This window comes from Dromiciops gliroides, chromosome 3 (genome assembly GCF_019393635.1).
Source record: "Dromiciops gliroides isolate mDroGli1 chromosome 3, mDroGli1.pri, whole genome shotgun sequence".
NCBI lineage: Eukaryota > Metazoa > Chordata > Mammalia > Microbiotheria > Microbiotheriidae > Dromiciops > Dromiciops gliroides.
The window spans coordinates 237,811,132-237,831,568 of NC_057863.1; the positions used below are offsets into that span (position 1 = coordinate 237,811,132).

Sequence of the window (20,437 nt, forward strand, 5' to 3'; positions counted from 1 at the left end):
CTCTGGAGCTACCATTGGCCATGATACTTACACAGCTTTCATTTAAGTGTTGTTTTTGTGTACATTACCATAGTTACTGTATATGTTGTTTTCCTGGTTCTACTTTCTTCATTCTCAGTCCTAGTCTCTCACCTGAGCTATAGTTCTGTGTCATTAATTGCCTATTGAACTTTTCAAAATAGATGCCCTGGAGACATTTCAAATATGACAATAACAGGTTATCTTGCCCCCAAAATCTTCCTTCTTCTAAACTTCTCCATTAATATTGAAGGTACCATTGTTCTTTCATTCTCTCAGGTTATTAAACTCAGCCTTATCCTTGATTCTTAGCCCTTCTTCACACACATATCCATCCAGTCAGTTGCCAAATCTTGCCATTTCTTCCTCCACATTATTTCTCCCATTCAACCCCATTTCTTTCATTCACATAGCTACTGACTTTAGTTCAGGCCCTCATCACCTCTCACCTTGATTATGATGTCCTAAATGGTCTCCTAACTTAGAGATTCTCTCCATTCCACTCCATCCTCCATACTGCCAGTTATTTTCTTTCAGTGCAGATCTGACCCTGTCAGTCTCCTACTAAATCAACTTTAGTGGTTTCCTGCTTCCTTTAGAATAAAAGAGAAAATACCTCTTTTTAAAAGTCTTTCACAACCTGCCAGCTTTGTTGAACATTACCTCAGCGCCCCCCCCCCCCCCCCCCCCCCCCCCCCCCGCCGCCGTTTAACAATCTTGCCAAATAGGCTTTCTTTTTGTTCCTATACTTTGCTCTATCTCATGTCTCCATGTACTGGCCACCTCCCCATCCTAGGAATGTACTCCCTTCTCATCTCTACTTAGTAGAATCCTTTTCCTTCAAGACAAATGAAACCTTTCCTCATCCCCCCAATCGTTAGTACCCTCTCTCCCAAGCTACCTTGTATTTGATAACTACTTTATATTTATGTGTGTGTTCTTTCCCATTAGAATATGAGCTAATTGAGAGCAGAGATTGTTTTATTCTTTCACTTGTAATTGCAAGCATATAGTAATCAATAAATTTTTATTGATTGCATCAGTTCAAAGTTTTTTTCCCTAATTTCCCATGTTAGTTGTTCCTTACTACACAATTGTATTTAAATGATGGGGACCCAATGTAACAGGGTTGGTTTATTTTTTAAAATTTTTCTACCACAAAAAGTACTGCTATGGATATTTGGACATTCCTGAGATTGTTATGTTTTGGACCTTCTTGAGGTTTATATTCAGAAGTTTGGGATTTTTTGAGCAGTTCATTGACTTTTTTCCACATAAATTGCTTTCCAGAATGGTGAAACCAATTCACAGCTCCACCAACAGTGTGTCAGCATGCCTGTCTTTCCACAACCTCTCTTACATTGACTAGCTCTACCTTTTATCATATTCTCAATTTTCTGGGCATCAGTTGAAACCTCAATTGTTTTGCTTAGCATTTTTCTTATTAGTGATTTGAAACAGCCTTTCACATGATTGTTATTGTTTTGCAATTCTTTTGAAAACTTCATTTCCTTTGACCACTTCTCCATTGGGGAATGGCTGGCTATTGGTATTATATAGGGACTTGGCACAAAATATCTATCTTGGATAATAGCCTATTACCAGAGATAATTGACAAAAATATTTTTTCCCTTTTGACAGTTTTCCTTCTTATCCTAGTTATATTTATCTTCTGTGTAAAAGCTTTTAATTTAATTCCTTTGTTCTTCCTTTCAGAATGAAAGATGATCAGTACAGTTCCTAACCTTCACCTATCCCACCCTTTTTTCAGAGAAAGGGTTTTGGGAGCTGAGCTCTGAAATTTGAGCCTGAAGCTGAGATGGCAATTGATGCCTTGAAATTCTCTTCCTTAAGGAGGAATTATACAGTACGAAAGCTACATGTCTTTGTAGCACTATGGGAGAGGTTCTAGAGTTCTAGCATTTCTTTGTTATGTAAATTTTACCTAGAATGTTAGTTAGCAGCAGAAAGGATAATGCTATAGAGGAGTTCCAGTGTGTTTTTACAGTAACACTGATTGGTGGGTATCTGTTTTATAAAATGTGAACTGTCTTATCAGATATCTATTTTTTTTGTCCCAAATCACATGCATTTTAATAGACACTTATAAATTGATTTGCCAGATGTATAAAGATTGATAGATTCATTTTAGCTACAAATACAAGATGCAGAAAAGACAATTTTGATGAAGGCATTTAAGGGTCAGGAAATATTATGTCCATTTGGTTTATCAAGTCACTTCAGTCAAAAGAGGTTAAAGCTTTCACTCATTGGAAATGCCAGGCAAAGAGAATCCAGTTCTTCCTATTCTTCATTCTTTATCCTCTTCATTAGCTCAAGAGGCACATACCACAGATCTCTATTTTAAAATTATCTCGACATATTTTATTGGGTTTAAATTTCATTAGGTATTCAATTTCCACTTTGTAAAGTCTGTGTAGCAGTCAGGTATATTGAGCTGTATAGAGCTTTTTGGTTGGGACAGAGGTGATAAGTTTTCTTGGATTGCTAAATCATAGTAGCATGACTTAAACTTAAAGGGAACTTAGAAGCCCTCAAGTCCAACACCCTAATTTCATACATGAGGAAACTGAGAAAAATTATGTGATGTTCTCAGAATCACTTAGTTATTAAAGGGAAGAATTGATATTTGAACCAAAGTTCTCTGACTCCAAGTAGGATTTATCACACTGATATTTAGGGATAAAAAAGGGAATTTTTTCTCCAGTAATATAATTAGCAAGATAAAGTATAAGACATGGCTCTGGGGTGGGAGAGGGTGAATACAGGGGGAAATGTAGGTGATGTAAAAACCATTTCTTAAAAACAAGCTAACAAAGTTTTCAAAATTAAATATATTCACTTAATTGGAATATTTGGTTTGGTTTACAATTGATTGTCATAAAAGTTTCCTATATAGGATGTGTGTATTAACAGACCAGATCCTGTCTGATGGTGATGGCATTTCTTGGGGGTCTCAATTTTAGAAGATTATTAAAGTCTTTTAGGACACTATATAACACACTGTAATAATTATTTAAGAAATAGCAATCTAGAGAACTACATGAATTTATAAAAATGAAAATATAAGTTGGATATAAGTTTGACATTTGCCAGTATTCACATGAAGAATCCAAATGAAAGAAGTTAATTTTTACAAATGGTTTTGTTGTAGAAATAGAGTGCTTACCTATGTACATATCATTATTCAGATTTAGAAAACGATAGTACAAGTTTTGTTTTTATGTAAAGACATTTTTCTAGGTCAAAAACTGTGTATTTAAAATTTGTTGCCCCACCCTTCCTAAAGCATATGCATCTGTTGGATTTTGTTGTGGTTTTCTTTTTTTTCTCTTCCCCTTCTCTGATCTCTCTTCCTGTCTCTGAACTTAGCCTTAAAAATTGTCTCAAAGGTTCCTCTACTCCTGAAAAAGTTCAGGGCCCTTCTCCTCTGACCTCCTCTTGTCACTTAACTACAGTGAAGTATAGTGTAGAATTTCCATCTTGTCATTTTCAATATTGTACTGTTATAGACTTTTTTTTTTTAAATCGCTGTTCTTTGAAAAGATTTAGTTGTTTCATATAAGCTTGATCCAGGATATCAGGAATCAGGAGGAAGGAAGAAGTAAAGTCAGCTGTACTTGGTGGTGTCCAGAGAGAGCATCTTGACATGGGCAGCTATTCTCAGGATTTTCTTTAAGCAAACAAAGAATTCTGCAAGGCATAACATTTTCTTATCCCTTCCTAGAATGTCTTATCATTTTCGGGGAGGGGGCACTTCTTACTCTGTTCTTCACTTTTTCTAGCCTGAAATCCACTTCTATTTCTGATTTGATTGGCACATACCCAGCTCTAAAAGGAAGTAGTTACTAAAGCTTTATTTCTTAAATTGTTGTGTTAGGAAGATGAAGATTTGCTGTTATTTTCAAGTATCTTTATTCTCCTCTATAAAAGTGCACACTTTCGAGATCTGTGGGAAAAAGAACACTTTATTTGTTGCTTTTATGGGAGATAGGGAAGAAAATTCTCCCAAGCCTATTTTTATTTTTATTATAATTCTGTGTACTTGTGGAGGGCTTCTCTATTTGGGGTAATTTATGCCACCCTTGCCTCAAGGGAATCTTGCTTCTTTTTATTCATATTTTTCAAGAGGCAGTTATTATGTTTTTGGTATTTATTTAAGAATCTCTTAAAGGCTACAAGTAAATGAGATTTAGAAATGTATCTTTATTGGCCTTTATTTTATCTTACTGTATGAATGATGATTTTCAGAATAGTAAGAAACTAAGACAACCATAGTGGCTTACCATAACTACTTAAAGCAGATGGTTTAAACATGTTCTCTGTTGGAGCAAAAATGGATACTTTATTGAGTCCTTGCATTTCAAACACCCACATATCAGGTGTCTTAGTTTCTAGGCAAAGAAAGATAATGTTTTATCATTAAATAAAAATCTTCCTACAAACCTAAAATAGCAACAGAGTTCTGGGTTTTTGACAGATGATGAGATCTGGGAGTAAAGACTGTCCTTTTACAGCTATATCTACTCTAAATTCTTATCAGTGTCATTGCTCGTTGCTGCTTAGGCAAAGAATCCCCGATGCTTTCTTTCTACTCACCAGTTCTAGCAGGTGACTTGATTGCAATGGTTATTTGGTTAATGAAAAAAGGTAGGAATAAAGACTAGTTTGCTACACATTACTTTCCTCCTCTAAATCTAAATAATGGGATTAAACAGTTTTAGATCTCACGTCATTACTACCATGAAGGCTTAAGAGTCTCTGTCTCTGTCTGTCTGTCTATGTGTGTGTGTGTGTGTGTGTGTGTGTGTATATATATACACATACACACAATGAAAAATTTCCCTCCTTCTTTATCCTGTCATTCCCATGACATATGAGCTGCTCACCAGTTTCTATAGGGAACTATCACCTTATAGACCAAAACAATTAATTTAGCAGCAGTTTGGCTCTTTCTGCAGGAACAAAATCTAGAGTTAGCTTATCTAGTCTACACAAGTAACATGACTTACACTGGGTCCCCAAACTATAAAGTGGTTGTGTTCTGCTAAATTGTTGGCTAAAGGACTGGAATTTAAGAATACCTCAAAGGAGTAAGTCGTGTCAGTTGGCACAGCACATTTTTTTAATCATAAAGCAAAGAGATAGGAAGACAATTTTTGGTTTCATTTCATGTGCCTGATCCATTCAGTGTTTTGTTTTGTTTAAGTTGGACTCCCTTTGTGAGACCTAATGATGATAGGGTTTTCTAAGAGACACTTGTATTATCTCCAAATATATATATATATATTTTTTTAGTGAGGCAATTGGGGTTAAGTGACTTGCCCAGGGTCACACAGCTAGTAAGTGTTAAGTGTCTGAGGCCGGATTTGAACTCAGGTACTCCTGACTCCAAGGCCGGTGCTCTATCCACTGTGCCACCTAGCTGCCCCATCTCCATATATTTTTAAGTAAGCGAGTTTATTCTTGTTTAGTTCTTTACCATTGTTCATTCATGTTTATCTTTTTTATTTTTATTCCCTCATGTTTGAACTACAAAGTCTCTTTGCAGCTCTGATCTTTTCATGAGAAATGCTTGGAAGTCCTCTATTTCATTAAAAAGTCCATATCTAGGGCTGCTAGGTGGCACAGTGAATAAAGCACTAACCCTGGATTCAGGACGTTCCTGAGTTCAAATGCAGTCTCAGACACTTGACGCTTACTAGCTGTGTGACCCTGGGCAAGTCACTTAACCCTCATTGCCCTCCCCGAGCATGCTGCTGGCTTTCACTTCTGTCAGCCAGCTGGAGAGTTCTGTTGGATTTAGGTAGCAGAATTGTAGGTTCTCTTTTGGTCTGAGATTTCAGCCCTGGTTATTCTTATGCAAGCTGGGCTAGAGTGGAAATGAGACCCAGCTTTCCCTGGGTTTTGTACCACAAGGCTGTTGCTGTTAGCTTATATACTTCTTTTATTTATGTATTTTTTAAAATTTATTTATTTTTAATTGAGGCAATTGGGGTTAAGTAACTTGCCCAAGGTCACACAGCTAGTAAGTGTTAAGTGTCTGAGGCTGGATCTGAACTCAGGTATTCCTGAATTCAGGGCCGGTGCTCTATCCACTGCGCCACCTAGCTGCCCCGGCTTATATACTTCTTGCTTTCTCCATACCCCAAAAAAGGTAGCCTCCTTACCCAGGAACACTACTCTCCTGTAAAGGTCCCCTTCTCAGTTTGACTTGGATCTGTGATGGTTACAAAGCTGCCAGTTCATACCTGTCCCTATTATTGTGCCTTAATATGGGTCTAGGTTTGGGACATCCTCTAGCCCAAAGCTTCTTAAACTGTGGGTCAGGACCCCATATGGGGTTATGTAACTGAATGTGGGGGTCATGAATAATTTGGCAGTAAATGTTTGATTGTATAGCTATTTTATGTACCTTTATAACCCGTGTCGTGTAAAACTTTCTTGGGTGAAAAGGGGTTAGAAGTGGAAAAAGTTTAAAAAGCCCTGCTCTAGTCCAGCTGCAGTCTCTCCCTGGGGACTGGAGAGTTCACACTTGAGACTTTTGGCTTGACCTATCCCTAATGCCCTCAGACTTCTTCCATCTTTTTATGTTGATGTGGACTGTATATAGATAGGATTTGTGACTTTTTTTTTTCTTTCTGGATTTCTCCATCAAGATTTAGTCTGGTCCATTTTCTAGATCTCTCTGGAGGAGTTTGTGGATGAGATTCACTCTCTCACCTTCTCCTCCATTAGACTTTCCCTTCTAGTGTTAAAAGAAGCTAAATAAGTCATTTTCTCTGGATCTCTTTTGAGGGAACAATCTAATTCCTGCTTTAGGTTTAATGATATGTTGCTCTGGGGGGAATATCTGGCAAGCATCATCCTCTTCTCTTTTCTTTTTTAAAAATAATCTTAATATTATTTTATTTTGTTTTCCAGTTAACATGTTAAAGATAGTTATCAGCATTTTTTTTTTTTTGTGAGGCAGTTGGGGTTAAGTGACTTGCCTGGGGTCACACAGCTAGTACGTGTTGTTAAAGGCTAAAATTCTAGCTAAACTGTCTAAAATATCTAATGAGTGGTCGCTAATAAATTATAAGCTTTAGCAAGAGTCAGACTTTTAAGCATTTATTAAGGAGAATAAGAATTTAGTAAAGAGAGAAAGAAAGGCCTACAATCATCTATCTATTAAAGGGAGAGAGCATTTCTAGCTCTGCACTCCCCAGAGTCCCCAGGAAAAAGCGAGTCAGAGTGCCAGGCTCCCCTTTCTTCTTTTCAGCAGCAAACGTCACTTCCTGACGCCAAAAAAAAAAAAAAAGACGCATGGTCTTGCCCTCAGAGACGTTCACCTCATGGCGCAGCTTTTCTACAGTAAGTCTCCAGCAGGTGGCATCATTCCAATCATTACAGTCCCCTCCCTTTTGTTTCATTTGAAAAACGAATGCATTTGCTCAGTGAAACAACCAAAAATAATACCCTATGCTAACTAACAATATGTAAATAACAATATAGAAAAGGGAAGATCAGAAGAATGAAGTTCATCTTTCCTCTTCCTGGTCAGCCATCTGTTAAGGGCTAAATTTCTAGCTAAACTGTCTAAAATATCTAATGAGTGGTCGCCATTAAATTATAAGCTTTAGCAAGAGTTTGACTTTTAAGCATTTATTAAGGAGAATAAGACGTTCACCTCATGGCACAGCTTTTCTACAGTAAGTCTCCAGCAGGTGGCATCATTCCAATCATTACAGTGTCAAGTGTCTGAACCAGACTTGAACTCAAGTCCTCCTGAATCCAGGGCCGGTGCTTTATCCACTACGCCACCTAGCTGCCCCGTCAGCATTTGTTTTTATAACATTTTGAGTTCCACCATTTTTTTCCCTCCCTCCCTTCCCTCTTGCCTCTCCAAGATAGAAAGAAATCTGATATAGGTCATATATGTACAATCACATTAAACATTTCTGTATTAGTCATGTTGTGAAAAAAGAATCAGAACAAAAGGGAAAAACCTCAGAAAAAAAAAAGTAGAAATAATATGGTTCAGTTTGTGTTCAAATTCCACAGTTCTTTTTTCTGGATGTGGAGAGCATTGTTGATCATGAGTCCTTTGGACTTGTCTGGGATCATTGTTTTGCTGAGAAGAGCTAAGTCTATCACATTTGATCATTGAATAATGTTGCTGTTACTGTGTACAATGTTCTTCTGGTTCTGCTTACTCCACTCAGCATCAGTTCACTTAAGTGTTTCCAGGTTTTTCTGAAATCTGCCTGCTTATCATTTCTTATAGCACAGTAGTATTCCATTACATTCATATACCACAACTTGTTCAGCCATTCCCCAATTGATGGGCATCCCCTTGATTTCCAATTCTTTGCCACCACAATGAGAGCTGCTATAAATATTTTTGTACAGGTTGGTAGTAGTGGTGTTACTGGGTCAAAGGGTATGCCCAGCCCCATAGCCCTTTGGGCATAGTTCCAAAATGCTCTCTCCAGAATGGTTGGATCAGTTCACAACTTCACCAACAATGCATTAGTGTTCCAATTTTTCTACATCTTCTCCAACATTTATTATATTCTTTTTTTTGTCATATTAACCAATCTGATAGGTGTGAGGTGATACCATAGAGTTGTTTTAATGTGCATTTCTCTAATTAATAGTGATTTACAGCATTTTTTCATATGACAACAGATAGCTTTGATTTCTTCATCTGAAAACTGCTTGTTCATATCCTTTGACCATTTCTCAGTTGGGGAATGAGTTGTATTATTATAAATTTCATTTAGTTCTTTATATTTTAGGAATGAGGCCTTTATCAGAAATACTGGCTATAAAAAATGTTTCTCAACTTTCTGTATTCCTTCTAATCTTTGCTGCATTGTTTCTGTTTTTACAATCCCTTTTTAATTTAATGTAATCAAAATGATCCACTTTGCATTTCATAATATTCTCTATTTCTTATTTGGTCATAAATTCTTCTCCTCTCCATAGATCTGAGATGTAAACTATTCCTTCCTCTCCTAATTTGCCTATGGTATCACCCTTTATGTCTAAATCATGTACCCATTTTGACCTTATTTTGCATATGGTGTAAGATGTTGGTTTGTCCCTAGTTTTTGCCATACTATCTTCTAGTTTTTCCAGCAGTTTTTTGTCAAATATTTAGTTCTTATCCCAGAAGCTGGAGTCTTTGGGTTTATCAAACAGTAGATTACTATAGTCATTTACTACTGTGTCTCCTGTGTCCTCCTCTCTTTTAGAAGCATAGTTAGAAAAAAAAATTTTTCCTGTTTAGCTTTCCTACCATTTAATATGGAAAGAGTGTCCTAGTCCAGTGTTTCCCAGGAAGCTGGAGGTAGTCTTTTTTCCACTTGCTTTTAATAAAAAAAAGGAAATAATATCTCCACCCCCCCACCTTGCCCATGACCCATTTCCTGCCCTGCAATAGAATTTATGAGAATTAAGAAAACTTCATAATATCTGCTGCCACTCTTAGGAACAGCATAAAGGAGTTATGAAAAATATTTGTGGGATCTTATGGTAAGGAACTTTGTGGTTTCCAGGGGCAGAAAGAAATATGCAGCTTTTATTTTCTGTGATAATCTCTCTGATGAATACTATACCATCATAGAATTTTAGAGTTAAAAGGGTTCTAATAAATAATGTTGCCCCACTTTCACCTGATACACAAATTCTGTTTAGGAAACTCAGACAAATGATCTTCTGACCTCTGCTTGAGTACCTCCCAGCATTAGGAATTCAGTGTATCTTGAGATGGCCAATTCCAGAGAGCTATCTATGCATGTAGTAGTGTTTGGTAAATATTGCAGTCCTAACTAATCTGATCTCAGTTGTCATAGGCCAAACATAGGAAAAAGTGGAAAAATGTATTAGTGCATTGATAGAAATTGGTGTAAAAGGCTAAAAGTTTCAGTGTGAATTATATAATTATTGAGAGGGTCCAGATTAGACTCTCATTCTTTAATGAGGTTTGTACTTCTGGATGCATAGAGAAGGTATAGGTTTGTCCTGGAAATAATTTCTCTTCTAAGGCTTTCCATTGAATTTACCTTTATATTTTGTGTGACTGATCTGAGGTAATATGCTAAGGCAAAAACTGACATTAATCTTGGTAATAAATTAATTTTCACACAGAACTTCAAAATGTTTTTAGAAAATATTAATATTACATTTTTGGTTTTTACCAAATGCTATTTTGGATAACTGAATTATCTACACTTTAGTGGCTACTTAGTTCCAAATCAGGTTAAATCAAGAGCTTATGAACCCCAAATTAAAATTAAATCCATACAAATATTCAGAATATATAAACAGTGTAAACACTTGAATTCTTGCCACTTGAATAACAATCAGCTTTTAAAAAATCATATTGGTGCAATAAAAGAGTTGGCATGCTTAAAGTTTTATAGAATTGCCAGATTTAAATTTCCTAGTTAGATGGGACCACCAGAAGCCAACATGTAAAAGGATACCTTCTAATTTCACAACATGGCTGATTTATATAGCACTTTAAGGTTTGCAGAGCATTTTATACATACATTAGTTTCATTTGAGCTTTATTTGTCATTAGTCATTTCAGTCAAGTCCGACTCTTTGAGACTCTATTTTGGGGTTTTCTTGGCAAAGATACTAGAGTGCTTTGCCATTTCCTTCTCCAATTCATTTTACAAATGAGGGACTGATGCAAACAGGGTTAAGTGATTTGCCCAGGGTCACACATCTAGTAAATATCTGAGACCAGATTTGAATTCAGGAAGATGAACCTTCCTGATCCTAGGCTTGGCATTTCTATCTACTGTGCAGCCTAGCTTTATAGTACCCTTAGAAGGCAGATACCATTATTATCCTCATTTTATAGATGAGCAAACTGAAGCTCGAAAAAGTCTTACTTATGGTCATGGAGAAATTATAATGTGAAACTGATTTATGACTAAATCTATTACTGTTTACTATTCTGTCTCCTTTCCAAATTCTAAAACTTTTTATTTATATTTTCCTTTAAGACCTCAATTGAGGGGAAACCTACTACCTCCTCAAATAGGCCATCTCACTTATGAATAGCTCTAATTCTTAAAAAGTTATTCTTCTCATAAATTCTAAATTTGCCTCTTTTCAACTCCTAGTTCAGCCTGCTATAGTCAAACAGACAGGGTGAACCTACTTCTTCCATATATCAGTCCCCTCAAATACTTGAAGATAGCTCTCATCCCCCTCATCCCATATCTTTCCTCCAAGCTAAACATCCCCACTTCCTTTGACCGGTCTTCATGTGGCTTGAACTCTGTGATCTTGACCATTCTGATTGCTCTTTGAATATGGTCCATCTTATCTGTACCCTTTCTAAAATGTGGCATCTAGAATGGACACAGTGCTTCAAATAAGGTCTGACCAGGGCATAATGCAATGATATAGCAGGACTTTCCTGTACTTGGACAACATGCCTTTCCTAATGTAACATAAGATTGTGTTAGGTTTCTTGCCTTCCTTATCACACTGTTCATCATACAGTTCACTTAAACCTTCAAGTTTTTTTTTTCTCAGACAGAAATGTTGTCTAACCATATCTCTGCCAATTTATATGAGGTTTTTTTAAATTTAAGCAGAACACCACATTTATGCATGTTAAAATTCATTTCACTATATTTGGGCCAATGTTTTTTAGCCTATCAGGTTTCCACATTAACCTCTTTAGACACCTCTTCTTTTTTGCACCTCATCAGAATTGTTTTTCTTTGTGTTTTCATAATTTCATTCTTGAAAGCTTCTGGTCAGTCACTCATGGATTGACCTCTCCTATAGAATTCTAGTCATAAAGTTCTAGTTATTTTTTAGCTGAACCCTTTGAAATCTGCTCCTCCAAAATATAGAAGGCATGTCAGATAAAGCTTTCTTCTCTTTTGTCATATATGCTTCAAGGAAAAGTTGCTCCTTCCACTCAAGTTACCCATGATTTCTATCTTGTCAGATAGAAACAAATTCTTCCTTATTGTTCAGGATCATATTTAGAATAGAATTTCTTCTTATTGGTTGTTCTAATTTTTGAAAGGCAAAATTATCATCAGGGCAAGAATGTTAGTTGCTTTTCTTTCAATCAAGAGAAAAGTTCCAGCAGATGCCCACATAATTTAACTTCATCATTAGTGTAGCCTATCTTCATGGCAACAGAATCTGTGTCAAGGTATATAATTGTGATGGAATACTACTTTGCTATAAGAAATGATGAGCTCAGTGATTTTAGAAAAACATGGAAAGACTAGCATGAAATATTGAAGAGTGAAAGGAGCAGAACCAAGAGAAAATTGTACATAGTAACAGGAATATTGTTTTAAGAAAGACTTTGAATGAGTAAGTTATTTTGACTATTATAAATATCCAAATTAACTATAAAGGACATATGAAAAAAAGATGCTATCTGCCTCCAGAGAAAAAATAGATAAATAGGAGTATACATAGAATAATTTTACATATATATGCCTATTTGTGTCTAATGGAAGCCATCTCTAGGGCGGGGAGGGGGTAAGAAAAAAAGAAATTCACACAACAATTTTGCTGCATTGTAGATTTGCTGTTTCAAGCATAATCTTCTTTTCTATTGCACTGTGTTATGAAAATGCTTGTTTTATCCCAGAAATTAAAAATAAAATTTAATAATGAAGAAAAATATTAATTGCTCCCCCCCAACTTGTGGAAGAAGACTGAAACTGGTAATCTCATGATTTCTATCTTAAATAATTTTTTTGTTCATAATTTAATCTCTGGATTACTACCCCCTTTGGCAAAATGTTGCCTCTTGAGGCTATTGTAAATTTATAAATTGATATGTTATGTTTATATTATGCTTTATTCTCTTAAAATATTAATTATTTGCATTTTTCAGACTTTGTGAAATTTTCAGTTTATTTTCATTAACTATTAGAAAATCAGTTATAAGAAACTTCAAACATCATCTATTCTGACCTGTACAATCTGGCCCCATCTATATTTCCATCCTCATTGGATATTACTCCTCCTACCACACTCCTTTATGCAACCAAACTGACTTCACCCTGTTTCTTACTCACAAAAATCCATCTCCCATCTCTATGTACTTATATTGGTGGCCTCACATTCATATTCTCCCACGCTCCTTCTACCTCATAGAGTCTGTCTTTTCCTTTAAGATGTAGTTTAGGTACCATGTTTTGTAGAAACCCTTGTTCTGATCTTCTAAATTGCTATTGTCATCCCTCTCAGACTACCCTGTATATTTAAGTACTTTGTGTGTGTGTGTGTATGTGTGTGTGTGTGTGTGTGTGTGTGTGTATGTTAGTGTATACCTCTTTGTGTGTATTTATTAATTTCATGATATACACCCTTGTATATGTATACATCCAGGTATACACACATACATGGATATATTTGTAATTGTTGTCTTCCCCATTAGAATATGTGTCTTTTGAGTAGGATTTTTTTCTTCTGTTGGCTCTTCTGCCTCAAGTTTTTCCTTACTCCAATCCATCTTCCCCTGATCTGCCATAGTGATGTCCCTAGAGCACAGATCTTTCCATATCACCTCACCAAAATATCAGCTATAAGTCTAACTGAATTTTAAGTGGCATAATATTATTTATAGGGCAGGCAAAAAGCCATATAATTCTAGAGCTATAAGGGACCTCAAAGGTTTTTCAGTCCAACCCCTTCATTTTATAGGAGAGGAAAGTGAAATTCGCTTGGAATAGAAATTGGCCCAGATTGCAGTTAGTGCCTGAGTCAGAACTAGAATCCCTTGGCTACATATACCAATATGTTTATAATAATAATGCCACCTTACATTATAAATTTCTATAAAATAGCCTTTTATGTGCTTTCATTTGGTTTTTTTTTTTTTCCATTTGTTTCCCAATAATCTTGTTGGGTAGCCAGTACAGCTGTTATCTCTATTTTGTATATCGGGAAACAGGTTCAAAAAGTTTAATTGTCTTGCTCAAGGCCCAGTGACAGCTACAAGTCAAACCCAATACATTTGACTGCAGGTCTACTGCCTTTTCCTTCGTTGGCTCTGAGTTTAAGACTTATGCATACAGTTTGACCTAGTATTATCATTAGGAATCGAATACTCCTGTTATTCTTCTTCTTCTTCTTTTTTTTATGTATAAGGTATTTTATTTTTTCCGTTACATGTAAAGATAGTTCTCAACTTTTGTTTATACAAGCTTTACAATTTCAGATTTTTCTCCCTCCCTCCCCTCCCTCCCCTCCCTCCCCCCTCCCCTAGACAGCAGGTAATCTGATATAGGTTATATCTATATATCTCTATACATATACATATACATATACATATATATACACACACACACACACACATATATATATATATATATATATATATACACATAATAACATTAATCCTATTTCTGCATTAATCCTGTTACAAGAGAAAAAATCAGAGCAGTGATGCAAAACCTCAAAATAGAAAAAAAAAAAACAACAGCACCCAAAACAAAAGAAATAATATGGTTCAATCAGCATCTATACTCCACAGTTCTTTCTTTCTTTTTTTTTCTTGGATTTGGAGATCCTCTTCTATCTTGAGTTTCCTGGAACTCTTCTGTACCATTGCATTGGTGAGAAGAATATAGTCCATCACAGTAGGTCAACACTCAATGTTGATGATACTGTGTACAATGTTCTTCTGGTTCTGCTGATCTCACTCATCATCAGCTCACGTAAGACCCTCCAGGTTTCCTGTTATTCTTCTAATCTTGAAAGCTTTATAACTGTAAAAATTCTATCCCCCTAACTCACACCCATGGTTTCTTTCAGTGATGTTTCCTTTAAGATGCTTCACCTTTGCCCATTATCTCTCCTCTCTCTCTGTGGCACCATGTAAAGTCCACCTGTGAGCATTCAAGATTATTTTTATTTTTAATTTTTTTAAATTTTTGGCAAGGCAGTGGGGATTAAGTGACTTGCCCAGGGTCACACAGCTAGTAAGTGTCAAGGGTCTGAGGCTGGGTTTGAACTCAGGTCCTCCTGAATCCAGAGCCAGTGCTTTATCCACTGTAGCACTTAGCTGCCCCCAGGATTATTTTTAATAGCTGAGAAAAGGTAGAATATATTCTCCTACAGTAACTCAGCTAATTGGCTCCATGTAAAGACCAGACAAGGCTGAAAACAACAGACCTTTTTAGCCTTGCATTCTCCTTGCCTATTTATTAGTCATACACATAGCAAATGAAACTACCAACATTTGGATCTAGTCTTGCTCATTTAGTCAAAGCATCAAGGGGTGCTGGTGCTGGTGCTGGCAAGTTATACTGAAGAACTTGCCTTTACTTGGAATAACAGTCAAATAGTTATAAACATTACACTGTACTAAAGAGGTTCAGGAAGGACCCTTCTTTACAAACTGTATTTGTTTCCAGAATTCATGTGTACATAATCCTTGTGAAACTCAGAATCCTTCTGTCATAGAAACAATGTTATTTATACTGATTAGGCTTTTAGGCTGGACCACAAAAGCTTATAATGTTGCTGAAAGATGATTATGTGCTTGCAACTTTAAAAAATAGAAAACTATTCTTGCAATTTTAAAACTTAAAAAAAAAAATAAAACAAGACATTCTCTGCCTCTGCACAAACAAGTCTAATGTTGCCAGTAAGATGAGAAAAGGGATAGTGGTGATCTGTTCACTTTATCTAATTACAAATGGCTGGCTTGGTTGATTCCTTCAGTAAATTGAAAAACATGCCAAGAATACACTTCCCATATCCCTCTTTCACTTCATCCCCTCAGTCCATGAATTCCTGAATTGGCTTGGTGAAAAACAATGTATTATATACTAAAGGAACAGTAGCCAACTGCTTCCTGACCCTGTCCTGAGGATAGGGAGTGGGAAGTGATGAACTGTGGTGATACAAAGGCATCTGAGGATCAAGTAAAGAATAGGAGTACTCTGAGAAACAGATTCGGGCTCCCAATAACTAGGTGGTGTAGAGGGTGGCTTGGGGATGAGGGACACCAAGAGAATAAAACCCCTAGAGCAGCTTCATATGGCTCTAGAGACTGAGCATTTAAATAAAATCTAGAAAAAATTAGTTAGAATAGGGAGGGAAAAGAGGAAGGGGGTTAGATGTACATGCTAGACTCTGAGAGGTACAATTTAATAAGCTCCAAGTAGTTAAAGGAAACAGCAGCATAACTCCTGCATGAGCTTCATAAGGAAACTTGATGTGGAGGGGGATGAAATAAGAGCAAAGTACAGTAGAGACAGTGAGTCAGACAGTTTCCCATCGGCCCGTAACACCACTGTGCCAGGACAGGTAGTTCTTACATTGACAGAAGCCAAGAGGGCAGAAAAGCCTTTTTTGCTAGACTGACAAAAGCCGAGGGCACAGAAAAACTTTTGTGGGTTGGGAGTAAGGGGGAAAAGGCCACGCCCAAGTCACTCAGAACTCAAGGTTGTTAAAACACTTCTTTTTCTTTTCTTACTCAAGAAACAACAAACTTCTTCCAATATATAAGTTCACATTTCTCATTGAGCTGTGTTACCTTAAAGCAAATTATTTTGCTGTGCTATTCCTCTCATGAGTTTGTATGTTTTTTGTTTTATTTCCTTTCCTTTTTCTACATAAGAGACCATCACATTTCCCTTACAGTACAGAATGGTTATTATTTCTGAAGCTATGTGATCCTGGATAAATTACTTTGCTTGTTTGGACCTCAGTTTCCTAAATTATAAAATGAAAATGTTGAATTAGCTGTCCTGAGAACATTCTAATTCTAATCCCCATTTCTCCTTCTATATTTTATGCTGGATGACTTTGTTCTCTATATGTAAATCTCACTAGCTATCATTTCATGCAATCCAAGCTGATTCCCTAATGCCCCATGATGTAGGTAATTGTTTAGACATTCTCTGTGCTTTTGGACTCTGTTTGTTTTATTTGTTTTGTTTTGGGGTGGGGTTTTTTTTGGTAAAATTCTTCTATTTAGTGAAATATATTACAAATGTCTGCCTTTGATTATGATGTTTATCCAAAAAATGTCATTCTTAACCTGGTGTCTTATCATAACATGACATCTGTTATCCACTTTTTGTTTGTGATATTTAAACTTAAAATGATTTCTCCCAAGGGACAAGTTGGAAATTTTGCTTCTTAATATATCAGTGTGGCTTGTGGTTTACTAACAAGATATATAATTATATATTGCAGATACTGGACCTATCATGATGAAAGATTTTTATACATGTTAATGGAATATGTGCCTGGAGGAGAACTTTTCAGCTACTTGAGAAACATGGGACGGTTCAATAACAGCACAGGACTATTTTACTCTGCAGAGATTATCTGTGCAATAGAATATCTGCACTCCAAAGAAATAGTTTACAGAGATCTAAAACCGGAAAATATATTATTAGATAAAGAAGGCCATATCAAGCTCACTGACTTTGGATTTGCTAAAAAGCTAGTAGACAGGTAAGATATAAAGTCTTTTAATTTTGAAAATTTTAAAAGTTAATGGTTGAAAAATTGTTTGCTTACCACTTAGATGCCTCTTTTGATGAATAAGATTTATAACATTTTACATGACTAAATATCTTATTCTATGTAAATTATGTGTGTATATATGCATAGTAGAAGTAGTAGGCCTCCACCAGTCACTGACGACCATGAATCAGCACCTTGAAGAGCCACAGACCACAGTGTGGCTGTGTGTTGTATCTACCCCATGAGGAGTAGCTAGAGTGTCCTCTCCAGGGCGCTGGCCTGGGCAGATCAATATGTTAAACAAGCTGTTGTCCATGCAACAGGTTTTCCCTCTCCGCAACATTGGTGGATCCAAAGGAAAGGCAGAGCCAGTACAGTTTGGCACCAGTGTTGCCACAGGAGTTGCCAGAGGGATGTGATGTCCAACATCCAACTGCCTAAGGGACTCCAACTCCTGATTTTTCCTCGGGGTTAACTCCTGAAGCTTTTCCCATATATGGGTATAGCCGCAAGGCAGCAGAGGTTTAAAATCAGGGTTTTCCTTCTCCTAGGCCGGTTGCCTACCAAGGCTGATGAACCCCACCTGCCCAAAATGACTGGTTTTAAGGTGCCAGTGACTCTCCTTCCCCCCTTCTCCTGTTAGTGGAAACAGTTCTGCCACGAAAAGGCCAGGAGTTGGGCTTCGGTTGTCAGAGGCTATTTGAGATGCACGTCATTGGAGCATTTTATGGAGAGTGGGAGCTTATCCCCACTCCCACCCTGGCATGACAACCTCTGGAACCATATATGCATATACACATACATATATACATATACATACTAACAGATATGCACACATTACAAATACACACACACACACATATATATATTAAAAATTACTTTCACAAATAATGAGGGATTGAATTAGCTAGCAATATCATAATATGATAATGTTTTAAATAATCATACATGTGTAACCCATATCTGATTGCCACCTAAGGGAGCTGGAGGGGAGGGAGGGAAAGAGGGATAAAAATTGGAACCCCAAACTATCAATAAAAATGTTTATTGCAATATCATAGATTCTTGGAAAGCAGCATCACTAGCCTTACTATGCTTGGTCCCAGAATATAAAACCAGGAATAATGGTTGGGAACTTTAAAGAGGCAGATTTAGTCTTGCTTGACATAATGTAAAACTTAGTAGCAGTCCTTTCAGATAAAGTGAGTTACTTTGAGAGGTTTTAGGTTCCCCCTTATAGAGTAGATTCTTATTCAAATCAAGAGTTTGTATAGATGTCCTTTTTGGTCCTTTCCAACTCTGTGATTTTGAAACTTCTTATAGGAAGTATGATTTTAGGAGTTGTTTGAATTTGAACAGAAAAATACCTTAGTGAAGGGGATGAGGTTGAACACTGACAAACCTAGAGCTGTAGTACTTGATCATCTAGCCCATGCCAATTTAATTTAAGATTTATGCCCTTCTTCCCCTAAACTCCTAAACTGGTTTATGTGCCTTATACTTGGTGAATTAGGAACCTTGTAAAGAACACCAGAATGAACAGAGAGTGCTTGAAGCTACTAGAAAGAAAACTTATGTGTAAACAAAAATATGTGGAGCACTTTAAGGTCTACAGAGCACTTATACACATTATCCTATTTGTTCCTCACAACAACTGGGAAGAGGACCCAAGATCCGGTTTTGCAAAGGAGGAAACTGAAGCTGATACTTAAAGAGGCTAATGAATTTGCCCGTGGCCATAATAGTACTAAATGTTGGAGGCAGGATTTGAATTCTGGTCTTTTTTGATTCCCAAGTCCATTACTCTTTCCCCCATACCATATATGGGAAGATTAGGTATAGCGGAATCCATTCTACTGAGGCAAAATATTGCCTTAACCAACAAGACACATGAGTTTCTTTAAGCAGGTGACAGAAAGACCCTGTTAGTTCCTATAAAACCATGCAGGACAACATTTGGAAATGTTCTACTCATTGGGAAATTAGGTGTTTGGAAACCTCAGCTGGGAAACTCAGAAACGAGGGGTAGGGGAGTGGAACTCCCCAGCTTATGAGCTACTAAAAGAGCTGTTGGAAAGCTCTTAACTCTCCATAGGAGAGACCCAGAGATTTCTACTTGGAGTCTTTGATTCTTAGTTTTTCCCATACTGAAAAGTTTAATCATGTTGTCTAGCCTTAGAGATAAGAGAAAATGGATCTACTTGACAAGTAACTTCTTAGCCATGAGAAGTTATTTTGACAGGAGAAAGAATGAATGTAAAAAGTAGAAGCCTCTTATAAAACAACAGTCTGGGATCATTTAGTGTTTGTTCCCATGTAACTCATTATGCTCTGAGAGCATTATTGTATTACAGCATATTATGATAATTGATGTTCACAATTAAAACATCAAGAAAAAGTTAAATTATATTCTAAATATTCAAAAAAGGGAACTGTGTATTACATTCTAGAAAGATTTCCATCAACCTTCAGTTATTGGACATGAAAATTAGGTGGAAAACCTTTCTCATATAAGGTCAGATAAAGATATATAGCATTCCTTAAATATCTATTTTTCTACTTTGGTAGCCTATAAAGAGTTTGGCTTTCTCAGGAAAATGTGACACTATGCTTTCAGGGAGGAATTAGTGCTATTTATTCTACTTATTCTCCCTCAATCATTTTAGTTGTTGGTAGCCTATGATATATATATTTTTTTAATGAAATGATTTCTCAGTTAATTGTACTTTGAACCACATATTCCTTGCCTTTAAAAGTTCATTTTTTTGGATCTGTAAGGATAAAGCAAAAGAAGTGCATTATAAAGAGTAGTGTCAGCTAAAGGTTTACTCATAGTGACTTGACAGATTTTAAGAATCTGCTTTAGAGTGTAGTTGCTGCCATCCTGTGGCTATTATGAATTTGCATCTGTGAAGACAAATCA

The 20,437-nt window shown here is 36.4% G+C and overlaps 1 protein-coding gene across 2 annotated transcripts in view; it reads left to right on the plus strand.

Annotated features, from left to right (window-relative positions):
- PRKX (protein kinase X-linked) overlaps positions 1-20,437 on the plus strand; it is a 154,581-nt gene that overhangs the window by 78,924 nt on the left and 55,220 nt on the right. For both annotated transcript variants that reach the window (XM_043997563.1, XM_043997564.1), the window contains exon 3: positions 17,239-17,502. In XM_043997563.1, coding sequence (XP_043853498.1) covers positions 17,239-17,502 — 264 coding nt within the window. The remainder of the gene's footprint in view (positions 1-17,238; positions 17,503-20,437) is intronic.